The 18,510-nt window shown below is 38.9% G+C and overlaps 1 protein-coding gene across 7 annotated transcripts in view; it reads right to left on the minus strand.

Moving 5' to 3' along the window:
- The window catches only part of Nf1 (neurofibromin 1), a 234,785-nt gene that overhangs the window by 109,014 nt on the left and 107,261 nt on the right, over positions 1 to 18,510 (minus strand). For all 7 annotated transcript variants that reach the window (XR_007834242.1, XM_051179832.1, XM_051179829.1 and 4 more), the window contains 3 exons: positions 16,178 to 16,339; positions 15,943 to 16,046; positions 3,764 to 3,899 (listed from right to left, as the gene is read on the minus strand). Coding sequence is in view for 6 of the 7 variants with exons in the window: in XM_051179832.1 (XP_051035789.1) it covers positions 3,764 to 3,899; positions 15,943 to 16,046; positions 16,178 to 16,339 (402 nt within the window). In the remaining variant the exon portion in view is untranslated. The remainder of the gene's footprint in view (positions 1 to 3,763; positions 3,900 to 15,942; positions 16,047 to 16,177; positions 16,340 to 18,510) is intronic.

Here is an 18,510-nt window from a genome sequence, read left to right on the forward strand (position 1 = left end):
TTTGCAAAAATACAACCATGTAAATATGTAGGTTTTTTTTTTCAACTAAGATATGTAACTACCATTTACAGTTTTAACACACATATATAAACTCATGCGCATAAAAGCTTTACCAAGAAAAGATGATGTTTACTTAAAATCACAATAGTTATTTCCCAGTTTTCTCACCAGAACTGAATACTCACTATAAGGATTATTTTCTCTTTACTCAAAATTTATCACAAGGAAAAGAAATAGTATATGATAAAAATAATTTAATTATGAGTCTGTCATACATTTACACTTGACTACTCCTCCTCTACAGTATTAACCATCTTGTCTAAATAAAGAAGGCATGTGAACAGAACTGATTACAACATACAAAAAGGCTTAAAGACCCAAATCTGAACTCCAGTAAAAACTAGCTAGCAATATACTCACTTAGCTTTCAAATTTTCCCCAGTAGATCCCCAAAGCAGGAGCTATGTTTACTAAGAAAAAGAAAAATGGGTTCCCACCGTTCCTAGGAGAGCATAAAAGTACAAGGGTACCATTATGTCACTGCCAAAATTACAAGGGCAAGTAAAAGCCCAAGAAGGGGGGGGGGGGGAGAAAAAAAAAAGAATAAAAACAAAAGTCCACAAAAGGGAAAGCTAAGTTAGGAAGAAGACTCAATGAAAAAATGTATTGAATCTGAAGCTTTTTCATTTCCATCTTTGCCTGTAATTAGTCACTATAAATTTTGCTTATTAAAAACAAAATCTTACTTGTAAGAAAAACTCTGCTCGACTGAGTTAAAGGGATTTGAACCATGTCTTAAGGTCTGTAACTGGGTGATTAGGTATAGTTTGCTGCTGTGGACTTTGACCCTTGATTTTTGTCTCAATTTGGCATTTTTTAGATGGGCCTTTAGTTACCTGGATATTATGAGTACCTGTGTCTACCATGTCACAGACCTGTTACTCTAATGCCATTTGTACAAGGGACAGCTGCTGGCATGTCTACATTAGCAGTGTGAACTAGTCAAGAAAGTGGGCTGTCAAAATATGCAGTCCATGGGGTGGTTGGGAGTGTTCTGTCCCAGGTATGTAGCAGCTCTCAGATGGGATTCTGTGAACTGGGTGGATAAAGAGCTCTTGTCTGCTCAATGCCATTATGCAGAGAATAATGTTTTGGGACGCTACCTGATGCATAAGCTTTTTAATGTAAAACAGAGCTAAAAATAGAGCCACTTTTTCAGAGATGATTAATGGACAGCCTGGTCAAATTCAAAGTTTTTTGATGTATAAAACTTTATAAATGGAACTACTCCATCAATAGGCAAAGTGTAACCAAAATCTGTGTAGATGGATTGTGTATAATTTCTGCACAGGACCCTGTTTAGCAAATATATCACTGTATACATCAGGAATCTTGCTCCAATAAAGGAACGTAAAGACTTAAAAAGAAAGAAAGAAAGAAAGAAAGAAAGAAAGAAAGAAAGAAAGAAAGGAAGAAAAAGAAGAACTCTGCTCTGCAGTAGTCTGAATCATTTTTACCCACTACAAGATAATGCATGGGAAAGGTTTGCATTGTGTTTTCCTGTGAAGCTTTAATGTGATAATTCAAGAGTGAAGGCAATGCACAGCACACTGCTAGTAAGCCCCCAGTCAGCACTTCCTTGTCTTCACCATTTCTCTTCTGTGCCTAGCTAAGAAGCTGCCAACAACCCTGCTTACTGAGGTAGTAGGAATGAGAAACGTGTTCCTCCATGAAATAATTCCTGCATGCTTACTAAATGTCAAGTCCTCTTCTTTTTACATTACAGTATCATGCTCTTAAACTAGTTTGCTAATGATACAAACATATTTTTTCATTATGGGGACAGACACATGAAGAGTTTCTATTAAATTCTAGTAGGACATACTATGTAATCAGGTACATTGCTCATTCATTTTAAACCAACTGAGGCAAAATCACTATCATTTTAGAAACCTGTTTTCTTTCTGAAAACCAAGAAGCTGACTTGGACTTTTATGTGTGCTGTTTCTTGTCAGCATCATTTTACAAACAACTGAACTGAATTTAAAGAGACACCTAAGGTAAAGTTGACACAGTCAACACACAAAGGTTTATATTATAACTAACCACGTTCTAGCCTCACACTTAAACTAGCTGAATAAACTATGTGGAGTTCCCTAAGCATCCTAGAGATTTTTGAAAAGGCAGTAAAGGCCTAACACACCCAGAAACTCAATGCTATTTTATATCTATGTATGCAAAGTTTTCTTTTTATAGACACAACAGACACATCTTTTAAAATAGCAATGCGGGAAAATTCAGACAGCAGCCTCACACAGCTTTTTAAAATGGTGATTTCACTGATGATGTTAATGTCTCCAAGCAACTGAGGCGACAAGCCAAAAAAAAAAAAAAAAAAAAAAAAAAAAGGTTGGAATGACATTGCAAAATCAGAGAAATAAATACATGGGTTCTGGTAAGTGTGTAAGTTCTCTTCCTAGTTGCACCCTTATTTCGAGCCTCAGGTCCTATGGTATTTTTTTTTCCTTTTTGAAAGGTTAATATAGATTTATGGCTCTCTCTTGGAATAATTATTCTTAAAACTACATATGAAGTCAAAAACAGAAGCTATAGAAGAATACAGGCCTTTCTTAGCATGGAAGGAATCACTGTGGACTTGTGAACTCAGGGCACTACTTGCTCTGGCTGCATTAGAAAGTCTGTTAGCTACTGGATGATGCTGGAATATATCTTACAAGTAGCCTTCTACACAAAATACACAGCACGATTAGTTTACCCTGTGAAAACAGGATACAAACCAATGATCTCTTAAAACAGAAATCAAAATTACAGATCAAGCCATTTACAATGCAAAACAAAACAAAAAACGACGACATTGCCTCAAGTGTGAAAAATCTTGTAAGTAATTTAGGCAAAAGACAAGCAAAATCTCTTTTCAATACAGTCACTAACTTTTAAGCTGCTTTCTGTGAGACCGAAACAAGAACAAGAACAGTAACACCTTACAAGTTAATGGGAGACCAAAGCAGGAATGGTATACCATGCAGTTTAAGGGTTCTGTTTGCAATTAGGACAGTTAAGAATAAGTTCTTGTCTATCCTGTTTGTTTGGCCCATCTGCAGCAGATGTGCTTGATCACATGTGGGTCCATCAGCAGGAAATACATCAGGATATATGCTTGCCCCTGATTGGACCGGACAGTAAAGATAGTGGTCTTATGGGTATGCCTTTATACGTTTTGGCAAAAATGTAACTCATGGCCATTTCCAGAGTTCATCAACCTGACTATCATTTAATTAAAACTTGCTTCAAATTTGGCTCAAAATTGTGGTTGTGGTATTATTATCAACCACTGGGATTAACACTTTCAACACAAGGAAGACTAATTTATCTTCCTTAAAGTTCTTTAAATGACTCTGAAGAAAATGTTTCTTTCAAAGCCAACCTAACAATAGTTCTTTAAAATGTACAAGTTATATGTATATGTACAGCATGCATTTCTGGTGTCTGAGGAAGTCAAAAGAGAGCACTGGACAGACCCCTTGCAACTGGAGTTATTGACAGTTGTGAGCCATCATGTGGTTTCTGAGAACCAAATCTGGATCCTCTGCAAGAGCAGCCAGTGCTCTTAACTACTGAGCTATCTCTCCATCCCCACATGATATTATGTATCCAGATAATGTATCCAGCTGACTCTGCACAGAGTACACTACACCTCTTAGTTTGTTTTGGATTGAGTGGCAATCTGGAACCTTCAGCATACCTGGTACAAGCAATGGCAGACGCTTCGAAGCTGGGAAGGGAACTCTGAGGAGGAACTGATGATGGCATGGAAGAACTTCTCTGTCATTTGAAGCAGGTTCCTCTGGTTTTCCTCAAGGCTCTCAGAAGGCTCTAACCTGTAACAAAGGAAAGTTGAAACTAAAACATGACTAAAGAAACTAAAATCACTCCTCACAAGACATTTGATCCTGACTGAAACAACAAATTTGTTTCAAAAAGAAGAAGAAGAAGAAGAAGAAGAAAAAAAAAAAGACAGAAAAAAGAAAATTATAACACCAGATGTGGTGGTTCACAATAATTTCAATATTCCCAAGGCTGAAATAAGAGATGGCCAGCCTGAACTATACAGTGAGTTTAGGACAATAAGGCTACAAATTGAGACTCTGCCTCAAACACAAACAAACAAACCTAAAATGAAAAGTACAATACTCAGAAGGTGCAGGCAGGAAAACCAAAAGCTGAAGGTCATTCTCAATTCTGTAGCAAGTTGAGCCAAGCACTGGCTACAGGAGGCCCAGTCAAAAATAAACAAAACAACAATAGCCAGAAGAAAATAATTTTAAGGCAACCAAAAACTTATATATATCCTGATGTATTTCCTGCGTGTCTTTTTACCATGTGGGAACTTTGGATTTAACTCATGGTGGTATCTTATTTCAGCCTTGGGAATAATGAAATTAGTGTGAATCGCCACACCTGGTGTTATAACTGCTTCTTTTCTTTTTTCTACCTTTTTTTTTTTTTCATCAAGACTAGCAATAGACACCTTTACGTGCTGAACTATCACCACAGTCATATGTTTGTGATTTTTGTTTTTTTTATTTTGGAGACAGGATCTTACTGTTTAGTTCTAGCTACCCTAGAACTCCATATACAGACCAGGGTAGTTTTGAACTCACAGAGTACACCTGTCTCTGCCTCCTGAGTGCTAGGACTAATGGCATGCATTACCACACTGGACAATACAATGAATAGTGACTATTTTTTTTAATCTTCACTAATAATGTTAAAATGTAACTTTTATCTTTCCCTCTACATCAGATTCATGAGATTATCTATAAGCAGGAACATTCATATCGAGCACAAAAATAATTCTGTATTGTATAAGCAACTTATCTGCTTTGCTAATGAATATTTGAAAGTCTTCACTTTTGCTGGGTATGGTGACTCTTGCCTGTAATGCCAGCACTTGGGAAGTGGAGGCAAAAGGAGTACAAGGCCAGCTTCAACTACATAGGAGTCTGAGGCTAGCCTGGGCTACACAGACTGTCTAAAACTTCTTTTCTGTTCACTTTTACAGATACCACTTCAGTGAACATTGTTGTGCATACAAAAGGGTTCCCCTATGGCAATTAACAAACACTGGCATCTCTTGGTAGCTAAACATATGTAAATTTAACTTTTAGTAACATCTCTACAAAAGTGCTTAAGAGTTTTATTCCCTTGCATTCTCACAGATTTGGTGCATAAGTTGAATACCACTTATACAAAAGGTTTGAATAAAATTGTTTCAGACTTTGAATATCTCCATAAACTTTACCAATTAAAAAACCAAAAATCTGTATGTTCCAAAATCTGAAATGTTTTGAGTGCCAATCATATACCTTTTGTAGACTTTTTTACTTTGGTGTGTTCACCTGATGATTTAGTAGGTAGGAACCAGAACTGCAGTTTTTAAGGTTATTAGAGAGACCCACAGTGGTCAAAATGCAGACTAAGAGTAAGTAAGTGAATGTGGACTGCTTCCCACCAAATGGGACATCTATAACACAAACCCTACACCTAAGGCTCAGGGAACATCAAGGAAGAAAGAGGGAGACTGAATGAGTGCAAAAAACCTGAGGACATGGTCAACTATTGCATGATATTGTCTTTTTGACAGGACAGGGCTGTTGTTCTCATCAACTCTCAGGCTGCCTGCTAAGACCTGCAAAGAACACACCATTAGACATACTTATGTGAATGGAGGAAAATTTCAACAAGGCCCCACCCCTAGGTGATGAGGCTACAATCAAAGGCTGCTGAAAGAGGGAGAATCAGATTTTATTCTCCCTGGTACTACTGTTTTATTTTAAAAATGAGACCCCAATCCTAAGTGGTCAGCCCTAAACACATGTAAATAAGAATGACATTAATTGGATACAGTAGCTTGTGTGTATATAAACACATGTACACATACACACACATACATACACACACACCAAAAATAATTCTAGAAGCTATCCTGAATTCAAGAGGAAGTAGTTGGGAGAATACAGGAAAAGCTGGGGGAGGAGGGCGTCAGTGGAATGATGAAATACAGCGAAACTATTGAAGCTTCCAAAGGAAGGACACAACTAGTAGTCCTACCCAGAAACTATTTTCACATGGATTCTGCAGCAAAAATTCAAGTCCTCATGCCTGCATTGGAAACCCTTACTGCCTGAGCTATCTCTTACTTCTCCTTCTCTAATTTCTTAAAGTGGGAATTTAGGATATCAATTTTAGATCTTCCTCCCCTTCTGATGCATACTTCATGCTGTAAGTTTCTAAGTTCCTCTTTCACCATCTCCATCATTTTGGGGAGGTGTGTTTCCACTTCATTTCAGTTTGGAACTTTGTAGTAGTACATCTTCAACTTTGCTTGTTAGCTTTACTGTCCCCTGCTTATATTAGTCACTGGTTCTTTCATGCTGTCCACATTTTCCCCCCACTGGGGATCTCGGCATAATAACCATAGTTATTTTAAATAGTCAATGAAAAAATTCCAAAATTCCTTGGTTCTGATGCCTGCTTTGTCTCTTCAGACAAAGTCTGTCCTCTCTTGGTATGCCTTGTAGTTTTTCTGTTGAAAGTCAGACACAGTAACTGAGAAACAAGGAACTGAGGTGAACAGGCCTTCAGTATAAGCTTTTAACTGCCTGGGAGTTAATTACCTTGAATGTTTGCTGGAACTGTGGATGTCCATTTCCTCTAGTGTCCTTGTTTTCAGGTTTCCCTGGAAACTTCTAAACGAGATTGTGAGTGGCTATAATTCACTGTTGATATACTGGAGCTCAGTGGATATAATGCAGGTAATGTGGAGGGCATTGCTATATGAACTGATTTTGTCTCTGCTGTATGCTGGGCCAAAGTCCCTGGGCTGCAACCTTTAAAACGAATTAGCTTTGTCCAAATCTTTCTCCATATGTGAGACAAAAAGGCTGTGAGTGGGGTGGAGGGTTAGAAACAGCTGAGTACCCATCCCCCAGGTCAGATAAGACTAGGAAAGAGTAGTTTTTCTCTTGAAGCACACATTAATTGCAGAGGACAAAATCCAATGAGCATATTTTCAAAAGATTCTTTTTCTTGCCCAAAGCACAAAGGGATTTTTCTCTCACCTTCTTGAAAACCCACCAAGGCTTTTGAAAGTAAAACTCACAAAGGTGGAGTAGCCCCTTCATATTGTGTCCCAGGAGTTCTGATTCTTAAGATTGTTCATACTCCACCTCTAGCAACTCATCAATTACAGTTTGAGTATTCTTCCTTACTAGTAGTTACTGGCTCCAGCAGCTCTTCCTATGGTAAGCTCTGATACCCTGTATTTAGCAGTTTCTAGTCAGTTTTGGAATGGTGGTTTGCCTTGTGACCTCAATTCTCTGCTGGATCTAAAACAAGTCACTTTAGAGATATAGCTCAGTGGCAGAGAACTCACACAGCACATGTGCCACAATGAGTTGATCCAAAGCATAACAAAAGCTAAACTACATGTACTAACTGTAGTGAGATAGTCCTTCTGTAGCACTGACCACGCCCACTGGTCTCCGAATGGAGGCGTGGCGGCGGGTCAAGACCAGCGGCGGCAGGCGGAAAAACCATACTCTTACAAATGGCGCCCACGTGGCTAGTAAGAACTTCCACTTAAAATTTAACAAAAGGTTAAAAAAGGGTTTTAGAAACAAAAGAACAGAGACAAGCAAGGTTTCTTGGTAACAGCATTTTTCTCGGTTGGACTCTGTTTTGCGAGAGACAAGCAGATATTTGCGCGGCTTCTTTTAAGGGGAGATTCCTGACTCAGCATAAGCGGCAAAAAAACCGCACAGCTTTTAAATAACTCTGCTAACAATTTATTGGTGTGTATGAGAGATGGCAATGGCAGTGACCACATCTACAAGCCGGCAGCATGCTTTCTGGGTGGCAGCGCAGACCAAGGCATTTAGCACAGCTTTCCGTGCTGGCGGTAAAAGTACCCACCACCATCTTTGGTAAACCGCGGCTGACACAGCTATGACTTTCATTTTAGCAATGTTGTTGTTTACCAGATAAAGGACTTGTGGCCAGACGAAGATAAAGATTTACAGTAAAGACAGATTCATATTAAGAAAAACCTCTAAAGGTTTACAGTGTGTTTTAAAATATACGTAGACATGAAAAAAAAAATGGTTTTAAAGAGACAAAGAGGAACTGGGTGTGGTGGCACATGCCTTTAATCCCAGCACTCAGGAGACAGAGGCAAGCAGATCTCTGTGATTTTCAAAGTAAACCTGGTATGCAGAGTAAATTCCAGGACAGATAAGAGTTACACAATGAAACCCTATGTCAAAAAATGAAAAACTAAAAGTAAAATAAACAGAGTAATAAAGCCACATAAAGATGAAAAGCTCAGAAAGAATCTGGTTACTGTATGCTATTGCGTTGTCTCTACATTGTTTGACTGCTGAGAAAATAACAACAACTGATAAAGGAAATACTGCTGGATTAATTCAATTTACATATTTTAAAAATGCTTTGACTCCAATATTTAAGTTCAAGGACAAGTTACTGGGGAAAAGGATTTCTATTTTTGTTTCCACAGAAAATAAAAAGCTGTGGATTCCTTCCAGACTAATGTGGTTTGATCAAGCCAGGCCCCCTGAAACAGAGTTGCTGATGATCCAACATTCAAAACAGCTTGAACAAGGCAGCCATGCAGACTACTGCCATCTTCTCAGGATCCCCCATGACAGCGCCCCCTGTCAGCAGGAAGTAGTTTGGAAAGAACGACGCCCAAATTCCCAAATATTGTTTATAAATGTTTGTTTTCATTTAAATGGATTTGGTTATAAATGGTTAATGATCACAGCCAATTCTTTTTAAAGGTAAAAAGGGAATTATGGTATAGATATGAATACTTTGTTTTGGAATGGATTTTCATTTATTGATACAATTTAAGGTCAATTTTGTGATGTATATATTTCTCCTTTTGTTTAGGTATTGTGTTTATATAGTTCATTCAGAAAAATATTGTATAATGTACTGGAGATTATAGATAATTACCTATGATAGTCAAAGCTTAGAGTTTAGTTAGGTTTTTCAAGATACACAGAGATGTATTTAAGATAGATAGGAATTCTTCAAACCTTTCAAAGACCTACAGAATATGGCATTTAAAATGATTTAGGGTTTTACTTGACAATGAGACATAAATGCTCCTGGCAACACCACCTGCGTCAGAAAGGAAGATGGACATTAAAAAAACACGTTATGGAGTTTACTTCCAATATGGCAAGACTAGCCATTTGGACAAGATACTGCTCTTGTCTGGACTGTTTGACTTCATGCTGTATAAAGTGGACATGCAGGACCCACAGAAAAGTAACTGCTGATTCAAGATGGACATTGCTACAGAGATCCTGCTTCATGGAAGAGTCTTCGAGACAGTATGCAGGACACGGAGAAAAGTGACTGACAAACTGCCAATACAAGAAGACAGTTTAAAGTTTTCTGCTTTACTGGAGAGTCTGTCAGACACACTATGGCCTATGGGCTGAAGATGGAAGATTACAGAAGAACTTCGGGTGACTGAAAAGGCAAGATGTCTCTGTCATTTCTAGAGCTTATATATTATCCTTCTGTGGTCTTTGAAGGAGTTGAAGACAGAAGTTATGGTTATAGTTTTCATTAGTTAGGATTAAAGATAAGTTACTTAGACTTTAGACACACAAAGATAGAATAGATGATGGAATATTTTCTTCAAATCTTACTAAATGTTAATGGACTAAATATTGTTAACTGTGATTCTTACTTGATAACTGTTGTATAATATATTTTGCTATGTTAATGTTAAAACCCTTCTTTTTATTTAGACAGAAAAAAGGAGATGATGGGAGATGCCATTATGTATATATGTTTCTCATACTGGTTAATAATAAAGCACTGTTGGCCAATAGGAAAGGAAGACAAGGAGGAAATAGGAAGTAGTAAGGAGGAGTCAAGATGGAGAGTCTGGAGAAAACAGTATGCCGCCGGCTCCCAGGTAAGAGAAATACATAGATCAGCAGAAATGGGTTAATAATTAAGGCAGAGCTAGCCGATAAGAAACAAGTAACAGGGCCAACAGTATTGTATCAAATACAGAGTCTCAGTGTGTTATTTGGGGCTGGCTTGGTGGCTGAACAAGAGCAGGTGGCGGGCAAAAAAACCGTACTCGTTACAACTAACTGTTCTTTCTTTCTTTCTACCGATGTCTCTCTTCCTCCTCCTATTATTCTGTCTTTCTCTCTTCCCCCTACATCCCCTTCTTCTTTTCTTTTCCCAGCTTTTGCTGGGAGCTAACCCAGAGCTCTGTGCCTGTGTGCCAAGCATTCCATCAATGAACTACGTCATCAGCCCTTCAGCATTCTTAAGCATTTTTTTTTTCTTGCTGTGAACATGGGAGAGAGGACTTACAAAATCTTGACTTGTCAGAGTAGGTCTCAGTCTTAAGTGTAAAGAATTCCATGTGCTCTGGAGAGCTAAAGTCACTTTACTACTGTTTAAGGTTCTTCTGTATGTGTATGAATCTGTGTGAGTGTATGCCACATGTTCAGGTGCCCTCCATGGCTAGAGCTGCACCTGATGCAGACGCTAGGAACTGAATTCAGGTCCTCTGGAAGAACAGCACGTGCTGTTACTCACTGAGCCACGCCTCCAGTTCATCATAAGTCATTTTTATCAGAAATAAGTTACAATTGATTTATGGAAGTCTCCCTTTCCTATGTCTTCTTTGAGTGAGTGTGTGTGTGTGTGTGTGTGTGTGTGTGTGTTGATGAGGATGGAACCAAGAGCTTTCTTTACACATGTTACTAGGCAAGTGATCTACCACTCAGCCATCAGCCTATACTCAACCTGCCTTCTTGATTTTTGAACCTGGTCAAAAATGAAGGGTTGGACTGACAAGATGGCTAAATGGATAAAAGGGCGTGCCAAGAAAGCCTGATGATCTATTTTAATTCCTGGAAGTGCCATGTGCCCTTTACATCTATAAACAATTATCATGCACACACAAAAAGATATTTCACTAAAATCAAGCATCGCTAATCCCAAAGAACCTCATGTAAGAACATTTTTTAAAATGTCTATTTCCAGGAGCTGAAAGTACAGAATGAATATGAAATATGAGTGATGAGGTAAAAATGGATAATACAAAGCAAAGATTATGTACTACATTTGCTGTCAACAGTGAACCACAGATGGTTTCTCATAAAATAACTGACAAAAAGATTCCTGCTAAGGTTGGGGATGAGTTTAGGTGCAGAGTGCTTGTCTAAGCATATAGAAGTACCAACATCACCAAAACAAAACAAATACAAAAAGCCCCATCTGCACTTAGAAGAGTCGTTTCTACAGCAAATAATGAACATAAAAAAGACAACTCTGGAATAATAATAATAAGGAAGTTGGTTGGGCATGATGGTACATGACTGTGATTCCTGCATTCAGGAGGCAGAGACAAGAGGATCTCTTTGAGGTCAGCCCGGTCTACAAAGTGAGCTTCAGGACAGCCAGAGCTACATAGTGAGACCCTGTCTCAAAACAAGGATAATAAGGAAGTTATGGCAAAAGTCAAAGGGTTATGCTACTGAATAAATATTCACAGAGCTAAAGTATGTGATACTATTGATCAATATAAAAGAATAAGACTAATCTTCATAGACTTTCATAAGAAGGTATATGACCCATGGCTAAAACGAAAGAATTAAATTGAAACCGTAGACTCACTGTGCTACCTTTTAAATTAAGCAATCATATTACAATATATATAATCATATCACAATATATATCTTCCACAATTACATAGATGTTTATACAAAAGAATGGGAAAAGGACAGAATAAACAAGAACAGTACCTATAGGTGGTATTCTAAAATGCCTTTTATGACATCTGTTAATATTTTTTACTCTATAAGGAAGAATATATTTGTGTATAACATTCTGCATAAAAACTAAAACACAAAATTTAAAGAGTTAAGAGAAGTTCTGTAATTGCAGAGTTGAGGCAAGAAGACTATAAAAGTTCAAGGACAGTTTTGGCTACATAGTGATGTACTGTCTTTATGAAAAAACAAAAACATTGTGCCATGAGAGACTCGGCAGGCTCCCCTGGCATTTCCTCCTGCCTGTCGTCAGTTTGGAACCCTAAAACCCGCTCACTTTTCCAACTAAGGATTATTATGACAATGCACATGGGGAACCTTGGCGGATTCCATGGCAAGCAAGGGTGACTGAGGCAGAGGAACAAACATGCCAGGCAGATAGAGCTTAGTGAGAAGTTTTATTAGAAAGGGAAGGTGGGGGGAGAGAAAAGAGGTAAAGAGACACAGAGACAGAGAAAGGACAGAAGAGGGAGACAGGAAACATCCTGTCTGCCCCCAAGAAACAGTGGGAAAGAGAAGGAGAGAGGGAAAGAGAGGAGCGTAAGTAGGCAGGGTCCTTTCTTTTAAAGGGGGTCTTTTGCACCTGCATGCAGACTACTGCTGCCTGAATGCATTCTGCCAGGTGACAGGAGCAGGCCAGCATAATGCCTGAATCCTTACAAGGATAACTGGAATTCTACATCTACCAACACCAGCTCTGGTAAGCACTCCACTTCTCCTCCTTGTGTGAGTGAGGATTCAATTTGCTGATGTGTTTTCTCGCCTTTTGGCTCAGTTGAAAACCCCAATACTTCTTGGCTTGGAGCCCTTTGGCCCCAGCTTGATGAACTGCAGTTGCAGCCTGTGCCATCTCATCTGATCCTCCCTTGATCTCCCTGCGCAACTGAGATTAGGCCTTGGATCTTACCTCACTCATGGAAATACCCCCTGCTTAGATATCAAACCACATGGCAGCTTACTGGCACCTTACATTTCACCAGTGGTCCATAGTTGGAAGTGTGGCCTCTGTTCTTTTTCCTGTTCTCTTTGTCTGTTTGTCTCTTGTTCCCAGCAGAGGCCTCCCTCCACCTCCCACTATGGCTAAGCCTATCTGAGAATGTTCTGTGTTGCTAGGCCTCTCGTGCTTATATTCAAATTGTTTCACTCTTCTGTTTGCCCTGCCTCTGCAGCAGCCACTTCTGCTCTATCCAGCCTGAGGTAGCGGGTCCCTCTTTCCCGCCAGGCCGACTGCATTTCTACTCTGTGTTCCTTCTCTGTGCTCCAGTTTATGAAGAGCCTCCCTCTTCCACTTGCACTACAAATGCCTTGCCACCCTGCCCACAGTGGGCTGCTCAAGAATACTTTTTGTTTCCTATCTGTTTCTAATGTATGAAAGAATGTACAAATAGTGTATGGTGTGGCCACACACATGTGATTCTGAATGCCTGCATCCTTTATGTGTGTCTTACTAAGTGCACATGGTTTAAAATCTATAAGGTATCTTATAACACATGGGCAGGCGCCATCTTAACTAAGGGCAAGTCAGATGACCTTGCCACCATCTATGTTAAGGGTGACCATGTGACCACCACCATTTTGTTTGAGGTTAAAAAAAAAAAAAAAAAAAAGAGTACTTCACCATCATCTTGACCAAGGGCAAGACAGACAAGTCAGATAGATGAGCTAGTGTTCATCGTTACTAAGGGTGCTCTTTGCCTTGTCTCACCTTTTACTTAATGTGTTTGTTTCTGCTTTCTCTTACACCAATTCTGTTGTGTGTGGCATGTTTGCCCAGTGGCATGCTTTTTGGCAGAGCCTGCCAGAACTACCACTTCACACCCACCTGCTTCACCTGTAATGAATCAGCTTTGCTTTGCTCCAAAGATCTGAACATGTCTGTCAACTTTTTCTTTAAATGCCCTGCCTGCTTGTTATAATATGTGAGTCAGAGATGGAGAAGCAAGCTTTCTTTAGCTCAATACACATAATTCTCTCTTATTTTACTCAACTCCTATTTAATACATGGTTAGATCTATCTATTACAACATACTGTGTATGTGATTTTACTCTAGTCTAAAGTATATTCCATGTAATGATAAAAATTTAAGGTTATAAAGATCTATTTCAGATTAACAAAAGCTCATAATTGATCTTGGGAACAGGCAGGCAAGGCGGTCTGCCACGTGAGGCAAGTTCTCACCCCTTGCCTCTCTTAGCCCCCTCAATGAGCTCAGTTGAGTGTCCCATGGGGCCCCAAGGCATTTACTCTGAAAAATTTAAGAGTGTTCAAAGCAAGCTTAAGCCACCTGGATACCATAGCTAGGCATAATGGAATACAACTGAGGTTCTATTTTGTTGGCTTTTGGAACCAAGGCCATGACTAAGAGGGATGGCCAGGGGCATTCACATTGTGCCACTAGAGGTGAAATACTTAGACCAGCACAGGACAGACCAGAGCGAAAGCATTTGCCAGTTTAAAAGTGATCAGTCACATAGCTCAAGTGCTGCCCAAGCAGTAGCCAAGGCTTTAGCTGCTTTCTTAGTACCAGATTCAGAAAGGGGATAAAATCACAAAACAATTCAAGAACGAACAGATGGTTTAAAGTTTATCTATGTAAAGATAGCAAAGCTTAAGATGTGAGGATCTAAAAATGTTTCAGGGTCTAAGAAAGTGAACTAAGGTGTGTACAAGCAAGTTATGAAGGTTTGAGGATGGAAAGGCTTAAGTGTTGACAAAGAAAAAGTAATGAGACATTTAAAAAAATGAAAAGTTTTATATATATATATCTCTCTCTATGCTATTATTATATTAAGATTCCAAAAAAGTTCATAATCTTAACATTAATCAATAAAGTTCTGATAAGCTATTAATCCAACTCTGACAGAGTGCTAAACACCATACTATACCACTATATGATCATAACTGCAAGCTCAAGATTTTAAACTCCCTTTGGTTGCTTTCTAATTATAGACTTCAAAGGTACTTTTCATTGTGCTTAAAACATCTGTCACAGTTTTCCAGATGGAAGGAAGAATGTTAATGGTTTCAGCTAAAATCATTTCTGACATGAGTACACTGTCACTTCTACAATGTAAGTTTCAGTACCCATAACAAACAATAGAAATGCTAATATGTCTAAAATGTGTCTTTTCACAAACTCAAAGAATTCTTACAAGTTCCAGGGAGTCAACTTGGAGGATTCACCTCAAACAGGTCAGATGCACCCCTCCCTCAATTACCAGGTCCTAAGCAGCCCAAGCCTCCCCACCTTTCCCTCATTTTGACACCCACCCTTCAATTACCAGGACCTAAGAAAAAAACTTTTTCCTACACTTAACCTTTGCTCTGCCAACATCTTGGCAGGCCCAAGAGGCACCAAAGAAACCAACCCTAACCCTAACCCTAACCCCAATGAAACAACCAGCTACTCTAGTATGTGGCAGCACCCCAACTTACTTAGGACCCCAAAGATGGTCGATGCCCCCCATGTAAACAGGAAGCAGTCTTGTGAACTCAATGCCCTCATTCCCTAACCCACCATACTTAACACCTAATTAAAAAAAAGAAGGGAGGAATGTTGTAATCCAGGCAAACCTGGTCCTGTCCCTTGGGGACCTGGCAAAGTGTGCCACCTCTGTAAAAAGCAAGCAGTACCCTGGCTCTATATACAGGTGTGAAGGTCCCTTTAAGAGGCAAATTCCAAATTCCATCCACTTCCTCTCTCTTTCTGTTGTTTCTGAGGAGGCAGCTTTCCAAGTCTCTTCTCACTTCTCTCTCTCTCCCTCTCTCTCTCTGTCTCTCTCTCTCCCCCTCTCCCTCCCTTCCTCTTTTTCTATTCTCTCTCTTCCTTCCCTTTCCCCAATAAACTTTCCACGTAAGTTTTGTCTACAGATCTCTGTTTGTTTCTCACCCAACATTTGTTGCTCACCAACCATGGGATCCACCAAAGGTCCCACCTCGAGCCATATAATAACAGACAGGAACATAAAGGAGGCCTCATGTAGTATTGGGGAGCAAGGAGAGAGCAACTGTGACAAGATAACAAACCTGGTAGGATCCACTTCAAAGCTAACATGCTGCCAATCTGAAGATGTGATCACAATACGTAATAAAGGATCCAAGAGCTTTTGTAGGTAAGTAGCACCATATACCTAAAGAAATGCACAGTTAGGCACAGATCCATACATCTTGCATTAAAAAGGTAACCAACCCAACACATCCTGTGATAATTTCTTCTCAACAAACCTAGTGTACACATACACATAAAATGAATGATACAAACCTTAAAGCAGAATGTCATTATCTTACTGGCCAAGCTGTTGCCTCGGAAAAGAGTCTGCATGGAGTCTGCCAATTCTACTTCCTTAGAAAACATGTTCCAGAGCAGCTGGTAGAGTAAGTGCCGAGAATCAAACAATGTAACCAGAACACGAGCCAGCTCGTCCTGGTAACAAACAAAATTGTGTTTGTGTGAACAATTTTACTTTTTTCTTAGGTAGATTTAAATTTTTGAAAAAGGTCAGAAAAGAGGCAAATCTAAAATTCACAATCACCCATTAAATCAAGGTAAAAGGTAACTAGTTATTCCTAACATTTGCATTTGTCTATGATAGGTGACTTTTAAAACCTGTTTCTAATAGATGTTAACAGAAAGGATTAACTGGTGGAGAGAGACTGAGACTTTACCAGGAGACAAAGACTTCAGGATTTGGTTCAAATTATATAATAAAAGTAAGAGTTCACTTCGATGTTTGGATGAGTTGAACAGACTGCTTTCTTAGAACTGATTAAATACATTATGGCCAAGGCAGAAAAACGACAAAAATGTAAACACCAAATGACTGTTTAAAAATCAGAAGGGGGCAGGGCAAGGGGAGGTCTCAGTTAAGATATTCAAATCCTGAAATCCTGTCAGATTTACTTACACACAGCTAAAGAGTTATTGAATTGATGTTGTTGACCTTTTTATTGTTCGTCTGATAACCCTTTTGTTCCTTACAAAGAGAAGATAGGGGTGTGTGTGTGTGTGTGTGTGTGTTCCTACTGGGTAGTTTGTGTGTCAACTTGAGCTCAGCTGAGGAAATACCTCCTTGAGATCCAGCTGTAGGGCATTTCCTCATTTAGTAATGGGGGAGGGCCCAGCCCATGATGGTTAAATTTTTACAATTTGATTCCTATCAGGAGCAAAATTACAGTTATGAAGTAGCAATGAAAATAACTTTATGATTGGAGTACTCACAACATGAGGAACTGTATAAAGGACTGCAACATTAGGAAGGCTGAGAACCACTGGTGTATATGATCAAGAGACACTGTTCATATGTATGACATTGTCAAAGAACAAAAGAAAGTTAAAGGGATTGAGAGATGGACCAGCAGTTGAGAGCACTGGCTGTTCTTCCAGAAGACCCAGGTTCAATTCCTAGCACCCACATGCAGCTTATAACCATTTTAACTCCAGTTTCAGGGAATCAAAGATCATTTTCTGGTCTCTTTGGGCACTGCATACACATAAAAACACACATAGGCAAAACACTATACATACAAAATAAATAAAATCTCAAAAACCATTTCAAATAATTGAGGCCAAGTATGGTGGTGCATGCTTTTAATCCATGCAATGGGGAAGCAGAGGATCTTTGTGAATTTAAGACTATATCCTGGTTCTACAATGAATTCCAGGTCAGCCAGGGCCACACAGAGAAATCCTATCTCCAAATAGTTAAGTAAATAAAAAGTATTTTAAGTCATTTAATATAAATCTCAGAAATATTTACTGTAAGAAAATAAAATTAATTTAAGCTTCTTTGAATTAAATCAACTCTTGTTTTCTTATGCTAGGGATGAAGAATAGGGTCTCTGACATACTAGACAAGAACTCTACCCCTAGGCTACATTACCAGACCTTGACTACTAAGTTTTTTAAATTTCTGGTAAATACAAAAAAACCCAGAATATTTATAAAGATGTATGAAATAATTTTAGGCTTGAAAATGATAATTTAGGAGTGTTGCTAACCAATGGCTATAAAACTGCATTTATGTGAAGCCAGATGTGATTTGCATGCCTATAATCCCATCATTGGCAGACAGATGTGTACTTAGTGAGTTTCAGGCCAGCCAGAGTCACAAGGTGAGACCCTCTTCTATCTTTAAAAAAAAAAAAAAAATTCTGATAAGAAGATAGAGCTCATGTTAAGAAAGAATTCGTACCTTACTAAAACCAAACTCAATAAAATCAAAACAATCAGAGAAGCATCTTAGAAAGCAGCAGCAGCAAGTGTAGCTGAGGGCGGAAACAGCACATCTGAAGATCATAGAGAGGGTGCATTAGGACAGCAGGCCCAGATTAGGTGTAGGATCATAAGCCAGAGAAAAGAATGTGCTTTTAAATATATATTTTCAATTTATGTGTCTATGGAGGCAGGAAAAGGTCATCAGATATCTTCGAATTAGTAAGCACGTGTTTATTAGCTGTCTGATGGAGTACTGGGATCTGAACTCCAGTCCTTTTGCAGAGCAGCAAGCACTCTTAAATACCAAAACCTCTCTCCAGCCCCTCTTATGGGTAGGTGTTCTTGGTTTTTGTTAATTTTATGTGAGCAGCTGTTTTGCC

Source organism: Phodopus roborovskii, unplaced genomic scaffold, assembly GCF_943737965.1.
Source record: "Phodopus roborovskii unplaced genomic scaffold, PHOROB, whole genome shotgun sequence".
NCBI lineage: Eukaryota > Metazoa > Chordata > Mammalia > Rodentia > Cricetidae > Phodopus > Phodopus roborovskii.